General features: G+C 36.1%; 1 protein-coding gene across 1 annotated transcript; it reads left to right on the forward strand.

The window, feature by feature from the left end:
• Nucleotides 1–4,766: 4,766 nt before the first annotated feature.
• On the forward strand, nucleotides 4,767–7,277 carry LOC140746709 (uncharacterized). Its single transcript, XM_073078806.1, has 2 exons — nucleotides 4,767–6,512; nucleotides 7,263–7,277. Exons 1-2 carry the CDS (start codon nucleotides 5,184–5,186, stop codon nucleotides 7,275–7,277), a joined length of 1,344 nt encoding a protein of 447 aa, XP_072934907.1. The 5' UTR covers nucleotides 4,767–5,183.
• The last annotated feature ends 1,756 nt before the right edge of the window (nucleotides 7,278–9,033 follow it).

Consider the following 9,033-nt stretch of genomic DNA (forward strand, 5'->3'; position numbering starts at 1 on the left):
CCCCCAAACAAAGTTTATGTTCTCTGGACCCTGGACCGTACTTACTGCGGGAAGCAATTGGATTTTTTTGCAATTATAAATTTTATGATCGTGTAACTTACAGTATAAGCATTGTGTTGCAGCTGCGTGTGCTACAACCCGATGACCCACCTCCTTCACCTGATGACTCGTTTGATGGCCCTGGTCAGCATTCTCCATTGCCAGGGCTCTTCGCTCCAAATACTTGAGAAAGTCATTGAGGCTGGGCTCTACCGCAGGGTCGCGCTCGAGCTGGTATGCTCTTGCTGTATGCATGTCTAATTTGCGAGACAATATACACATAAGAATTGTGTCCCAGTATTTTACATTAGGCTCATGATTTAAAACTGCTGAAATTTCCTGCTTAATGATGGCAATGAAATCTCTCAAGTTTGAGGCTGTGGATTTCCCTAAAGCTTTAAGATCTAGTAATGCATTAATGTGCCTATTTACTATTATATACTTATTATTGTACCTATCATCAAGGAGTTTTAAAGCAGTAGTATAACTTTCTGACGTTAGAGGTAAGTTTTTAATTACATTTAAAGGTTCGGTTCTCAAAAACAGATTTTAGGTAATATAACTTTTGTACCAAGTCTAAATTCTTATCATTATGTATCATGGATCTAAAGAGGTTAATAAATGGCAAATAATCTGTAGTCTCACCCGTGAATGGCTGAATGTTTATGGCAGGTAAATTAATTTTTGCAGATCTGACAGTGTCACTTGTGCTCCTACTGTTAATTTCCTTCGCAAGTGCTTCTAATACGGCGAAGTAATACTGTTCAACCTCCTCTACCTCTTTGTCTTTAGCGTCAATACATACAATCTGTTCACAATATTGTTCGTACTCAACAAACGTTGCTTTTAGTCTATCACGTTTAGCTAATAGGGTCTCCGTGGAGATATTTTGTAATTGTTCAACAAATGTAAGCATACGCGAAACTGTCGCTTTAACATAGGCGCGCTCTACACGCAATCTTTTTAATTCCTTATCCTCCATTTTTGTGTACGAGCAATATTATATTACAATACAATAAATTACACTTACATTAAAATGGCGGCAGGCGACATTCACGCGTCGATGCCATTGCGACGCGTTGATACCGGAACCGAATGTTCTGTCAAATGCGTCCTTCTTCCACGGCGTAATAACGCGTAGAATGTGTTGCGGGGGCTGGTACAGCTTCTTCCCTCTTGTAAAGGGAACCAACCACCCGGAGACGACGCGAACCTTGCGCCCAACCAGACACGACGCCTTTAATTACAGCCGGCCGAAGATGGCGAAAAACTGTCGTACCAACTTCTGGCTTCTTGAAGTCTCTTGATTAATCGGGGAACGGCGCACGGACCACTTCAGGATCGATGGACCATGTTAGATTGTGGACTGTATTTCTTTTTTTTGGGGTTTTTCTTGCGGCCAATTAATAAAACTTCGAGAGTAACAAAAAGACGTGTAGGTATTTCGCTTGCGTGTCGTAGGCGGAAGGGGCGAGTGTTGCCACCTTACACAATTACATTAAAAAATATTAATGTTGCTAGCCAACACCGCTCTAATTATTATAGAACTACCACTTTAAGTTCTATCGGTACCGTTCTAATTATTGTAGAACTAACACTTAAGTTTTTAGGTACCCCAACAGTACTAAATTCTTCACAACTTGGAAATTTCATATAACTAAATAAAACACCACATTGTTACAGACATACACTCCTAATATGCTATTATTAATAATTTATCTTATTCACAAGCACAGTTCATATTGAGCAATACCAAACACTCCCAGTGGTACATACAAAATGCGTCTACGCGCGTCATAACAATTTTTTGGAACTCAGCGGCTCACGTGTTACCCCTTACTTCTCTTCGCTGTACGCATATCCGTGAGTCACTCAGCCCACGTGAGCCCTCACTCACTGAAAACCAGCGCCGTGGTGCAATACTCCCTGGCATTAATGCTGAGTGAGTACCTTTTCCGTATGTAATGTATACATACAAGCATAGGGATATATTGTAACGTATTTATTTAACTATTATGTTTTTTATACGTTTGTGTTGCCATTTTGAGTATCTTAAGTTTTCGATTTACCTATATCCCACTATTTTGTAAATAATTAAGATAATTTGCCATTGTTATGTGTGTGTACAATGCATTACGTAATAAAGTTATTTCTTTCTTTCTAAATAAATAAATAAACGCCAATACACTCACATATATCTACTCGTATGGGTACAAATATTTTTGCTGTCTGGGATTCGAACCCATACACATAACTCAGTGGTCAGGATGACTCAACAACGCTGAACAGGGTCAACATTCCGTCATCACTATCACTATTTTTATTTTTTCATTATTACGATGGTTGGCTAAGTAAGAAAGGTCTTTTGCTTACAAATACTGAACTGAACTAAAAGCATCATAAAACTTAATTGTTGTCAACGCAATATTTCGCCATATTTTTTTTAATTTTTCTTTTATACGAAAAGATAAGGCAGACGGCTAAATTGGGCCATCACAGCAATGTACGAATGTATATTGATAGCACTGTAACGTAACTATTTATGTTATGTAAACCAAGCTTTCCTTAGTTTACCTACAGGCACTTTAACCCAATACCTTTATTTATATATTACAGTACACAAAATTCATTAAGGGCCTGCACAATATGACTGCACAATATGAAGATATGCCATTAGACTCATTGTCTAATGGCATATCTTACACTAACGTTGATCACATAAAGGAACTGAGTAGTCACTCGTTTATAACGTGTGTAATTGATGTCCCGATCATTCGTATCAAACCTAAGTGGGTTGCGTTCAGGTCGTTACAAAGTATAAATTTTAATTTATTCATTGATTTTTTAAATTGTATAGACTGGGATTTCATATCGAAACTAGATAATGTAAATGAAATAATCAACACCTTTAATAATATTGTTTTAACCATTTTTGACATACATGCACCGATTAAAATTGTTTATATAAAAAACAAAAATAGTTACCCGTGGATTACTTATAACATAAAAAAAATGATGAAAACGCGAGATGAGGCACAAGTGAGAGCGCGTAACAGTAAGTTAAACTCACACAAAATTTACTATAAAGATCTAAAAAATATTGTAAGAACTGCTATTCACTCTGAAAAAGCTGCTTATTTTAAGTTCTATGTCAATTCCAAATTAAGACAGCCTAAAATAATGTGGAACCACATTAAGCAGCATATTCAATTAAATAATAACGATTACTCTCTGCCTTCACATTTCGACGATCCTAATCTGATTAATGACTATTTTATGCAAGTCCCTGGTACAAGGGATATACCTCTTTCACTTATAACATCTTTTGAATTCAGTAGGTATACGTCAGAAACGTTTCAGTTTAAGCCTGTCACTGAAGTTGAAGTGAGTAAACTATTTAATTCACTAAGCTCTAATGCAATTGGAAGTGACGGCATTTCACTGGATATGCTAAAACTAATATTCCCTAACTGTCTTTCGACGGTAACGGCCTTAATTAACAGATCATTCGAAACAAGCATTTATCCTGAGGCTTGGAAGAGTGCTCTTGTAAAGCCTATACCGAAAATAGACGATCCTGTTGCGCTTTCTGATCTACGACCTATTAGCATCTTACCATGCCTATCGAAAGTGATTGAGAAAGTTGCATTTAATCAAATAATAAGTTACCTCGAGTCAAATAATATTCTACCGTTATACCAGTCTGGGTTTAGAAGGAAGCGAGGCACCACTACTGCGTTAATTCAGGTAGTGGATGATATTTTAACATCGCAGGACAAAGGAGAGGGAACAATTCTGACTCTATTAGATTTTTCGCGTGCCTTTGAATCGCTCAATATCTCACTTTTGCTATCAAAATTGTCGTTCTACGGCCTTAGTGTTCAAACAGTAAAATGGTTTTACAGTTATTTTCTTAATCGAACTCAGAAGGTCGAACTTCAAAATAGCTATAGCGGTATAAGACATCAATCAACATCTCAAAATATAAGTCGAGGAGTTCCTCAGGGGTCCATTTTAGGACCTCTTCTTTTCATATTGTACAGTGCTGATGTGATAAATAATATAAAATATTGTAAATATCACATATACGCGGATGACATACAAGTATATACTTCATTTAAACCTTGTGACACAGATGAGGCAGTGTCTAGACTAAATTCGGACCTCGATCGTATTTCCCTGTGGTCTGAACGCAACTCCTTAGTATTAAATCCGAAAAAATCTAAGTTTTTGATCATGGGAACAACTACGCAGGTTCGCAAAATTAGTGGTAAAAATCCATCTATTATTTTAAACGGAGAATTAATAGACAGAGTATCAGAGGCTCGTAACCTGGGGGTAGTCATGGATGAAAATCTTAGATTCGAGAAGCACATAAATAATATTGTACGTAATTGCTTTTATAGATTAAAAGTTTTATACCGTATCAGAAATTACCTCAGTGGGACCTTACGCATCAATCTATGTGAGGCCCTTGTTTTATCTAAGTTTAGTTACGCGGATACCCTCATAGGGCCACGACTCCTGGCACGGACAAAGAAAATCATCCAACGGGTCCAGAACGCCTGTGCACGCTTTTCTTTTAGCATTCCGCCGCGCTCACACGTAACTCCTTATATTAATACCGCTAACATTTTAAAAATGGACCTCCGCAGGCAACTACATCTAGCCACATTTATATTCGGAGTTATAAAAAATAAGGAACCCCTAATTTATTTTTGCCGTATATTTTTTGTTTAACCTTAAGCGAATCCACTCACCACCTACACCCACGACATTACACTTGCACCTTACACTCATCTACACTACTTACACACAATCATATTATACATACAATACATTAAATTACAGATATACTAAACATTCACTCATATTCACAAATGTATTCCATGATAATAATAATATGTATACCTCGCCTTATAATCAATTTACAATTCGATTTAGATTCAGTAGGTTTAATAAATATTTACAAATGTCCTTAAAAAATATATACAATTATGTTGTTAGTTATAAGTTGCATATAGTTATTTCTTGCTATGCCTTAGAACTAAATCATGTTTATAATTTATTAACCCCGGTTTACTACTTAATAAGAGTCAGTAACCAAAGTAATATTTGTGGCACCGTTCCTCTTTCAGCTCATTATGGATAGTTTATTACAAACAAATTCAGATATAGATAATACCCACATCGCTCAGGCTTTATATTGCGAGCCTGAGGACTGCCACACACATATTTTAACATCAAACCACTTAACGATTCTTACTCAAAACATACGTAGTATTTATAAAAATATTGACGCATTCATTGTAACGCTTAAATCTCTTAAATTTGACTGTGACGTGCTAGTTATGACTGAGTGCCACCTATCTTATAATAAATCTGTACCCCCGCTTAGTAATAATTATAACACTCATTATACAAAAAACAATATAAATCAATGTGATGGAGTCACATGCTACATAAAGAAAAATCTTGTATATACAGTTTCGGAGCCTCCTATAAAAAATGCATCTTGTCTTCCAGTTACACTCAAAGACACGGTCATAATTGGGATATATCGTACACCTTCTATACGAAACACCGATGAATTCATTTCTTCCTTGCAGTCACTCCTTTATAAATATAAAAAATTTAAAAATATTATTTTAACCGGCGACATAAATATCGATATCAAATTCAATACTAATGACACTAACTGTGATAACTACCTAACTACATTAGCTTACCATGGCTTATTACCAGCACACAGGCTACCAACCAGGGATAAAATGTGTTACGATCATATAATGTTAAAAAGTACTTTCTCTGCCAAATCTGTTGTACTTTCAAATGCCCCAACGGACCATTCTACTGTTATATTAAACCTTATGCTTAACTATGCACGTATTTCCATGCACAAAACCAAAATTTCGCACAACTACCCCGCAATACTACAAGAAATAAAATGTAACTTAACAGAAATCCTAAACATTACAGACCCCAGTATAGCTGCCGAAACTTTGGTAACTCGTTTCACTTCTGCAATAAATAATAATAAAACAATAATTGTTATTCCTAACCGTAAACGTTGTATCCAGCCGTGGATTACGCCTGGTGTGCTTCGATGTATACGCAACCGTGATAAGCTTCACATTAAGGTTAAAAAGAACCCCCACGACAAAATTTTAAAATTAACCTACACACGTTACAGAAATTATTGCCAAAAACTTGTCCGTAAACTTAAAAATAACTATGAAAGTATTAAATTAGATAATGCGAGTAACAGCCCTAAACAATTGTGGAAAACTATTAAATCTATATGTCACACTAATAATGATAAAAATAATGCTACTCATAAACTTGCAACAATTAAAGCTACCCCACTGGAATCTGCTAACTACATTAACAATCACTTTTCGAATGCTGGCAAAAAATTAGCTGAAAAAATTATTATTCCCTCTCAGTCTCCAACTAATAACTTTTCTCAGAATGTGACTCCACTCAATTCCTTTGTAATTTTAAATACCGATCCAGCTGAAATATATATGGTTATAAATAATCTCTCAAGTAACTCCGCACCAGGATGGGATAATATTTCCGTATCATTAATCAAAACTGCTAGACACATTCTTATACCCATACTGTGTCATATCTATAACCTTTGCATAGAAAAAGGATGTTTCCCCTCGTGTTTTAAAAGAGCTATGGTAACTCCTATACCTAAAGGTGGATGTGAAGACAATGTTGAAAACTACAGACCTATCTCGGTCCTAACGGTGCTGGCTAAATTTTTTGACAAGATTATCAATAACCGCCTAAAAAGTATCTTGTTGAAAATAATTTATTGTCTAATCAACAATTCGGTTTTAGAAATGGTATTTCAACTGAAGACGCTGTATTGGCATTATCAGACGAAATAAGCAGGCACTTAGATTCCGGCCGAAAATGTCTAGGTGTATTCCTAGACTTAGCAAAAGCTTTCGACTCGGTTTCCACGAATATCCTTCTTGACAAACTTTATAACTTTGGTGTAAGAGGCCTACCACACTTACTTTTTAAAGATTACCTCTCTGGTCGCCAACAACAGCTTAAATTAGGTAATCACGATATTATAAGTAATATATCTCACATTGCATATGGGGTGCCACAAGGTAGTGTCCTCGGGCCTACCTTATTTCTCATTTATGTAAATGATCTATGTAACCTTAATCTCCAAAATTGCAAAATTTATTCATACGCAGACGATACCGCCCTAATCTTTCATGAGGAGTCCTGGGAGAAATTAAAGGTTGTTGTGGAGGAGGGCCTTTTTCATATTTCTAATTATCTGAGATTTAACCTTTTAACACTTAACACACTAAAAACAAAATATGTACCTTTTTCAATTCGTAAATGTAACTTACCTCATACTGATTTTGATTTAAAAGTTCATACATGTGCAGATCCAAAATTTACTGACTGCGTTTGTGATAATATAATTTACGTAGATCACATAAAATATCTCGGAGTTACCATCGATCAACATCTTACCTGGAAACATCACATTCGTGCCATCAGTGATCGAATGAGAAAACTGATGTGGGTCTTCAAAAAACGGAGACAAGTAGCAAACGAAAGGCTGTTAACAACCACTTATAAAGCACTAGCGCAATCTGTTTTAGGTTATTGTATTACGGTTTGGGGTGGAGCAGCAAAGACTCATTTGTTGGCTTTGGAAAGAGCTCAAAGAGCTCTTCTTAAAGTTATCTTTAGTAAACCTGTGCGATTTTCTACCTTCGACTTATATAACTCTCATAATCTGCTTACCACCCGTCAGCTATATATATTGCGTTCTGTGGAAAAAGTTCATCAGCAATTACCTTACATAAGTAGTCAGGCTCACAAACGTAGAAGACCTAAAGTTTGTCATATACCAACCTGTACAACAAAATTCAAGAAAAAGCAGTATAAATGCCAGTCTGCCACTCTTTACAACATAATTGACAGCAAGTTAAACATTTACCCGTTAACTATGTCAAAGCTGAAAGAAGTCACTATACAATACTTGTTGCAACTAAACTATGATGAAACAGAACAACTGTTATAAGATATTATTTGCTTTCATTATATCAGTGCTAGTGAAATTCGGATCACAAACACTCTTTCACTCACAAACACTAAGACACACCATCACACACACACACACTCACACACACATTCACACACACACACACACACACACACACACATACACACGCGCTTATATGAGTTGGACATGCCTTTAATTTAAGTAGTAATTATTCTAAAAACTATTTTTATATATTTTGTATTTGTATATTTGATTAAATTTTGTCCTGGTGATGAGCGGGGCACCCAGTAATACGGGCTACCAACCCAGTACAGGGGCCCTTGCGCCTTGATTTGTATGTAAATGTACTTTAATCAATAAAACATTTTTAGTTTATTTTTTTTATTTTTTTTATTTTAAGATATATTCCTTACCAATTTTCCATGAATCTAAAAACAAAACCTTAGCTATAATTCCTAAATTTCCTTACCTTCTGGCGAAGGGGATAAAGTACTTACCGCTGATAAAACCCTGTCGTCCATTGTCTGCTGGCGATCACTATCTCTGCACTGCAGAAAATCAAGCCTTATACAACGAACTTACCTGCGTCGAGCAGCTGATGAAATATGACATACACCCTGTGAACAGCGTGAAATACAAATTGAGGAAGTTAGAGTCCAGGAAGTCAACGCAGATAGCTGGCTCCTTTATAGTAGATTGAGAACGACCCTTACTAAGCAATGTGGTGAAGAGATCAGTAAACAGCTTGTATTTGGTACTTATCTGGTTACACTAGATGAACCCTGTGACCTACAAGTCCACGGAATTCACATTCGTCGTCGTATTTTTGTGGAAACTCAAGTTATAGAAAGGATTCCTGTTGTAGAGTTGTCTCAATTGCACGTCAATATGACTCTACCCGAACGAAGTGTAATTAATATGAAAGGAATTAGTCTAGACGAAGT

Source organism: Epargyreus clarus, unplaced genomic scaffold (assembly GCF_041222505.1).
Source record: "Epargyreus clarus isolate Ecla_fem2 unplaced genomic scaffold, WU_Ecla_fem_2.2 ptg000013l, whole genome shotgun sequence".
Taxonomy (NCBI): Eukaryota; Metazoa; Arthropoda; class Insecta; order Lepidoptera; family Hesperiidae; genus Epargyreus; species Epargyreus clarus.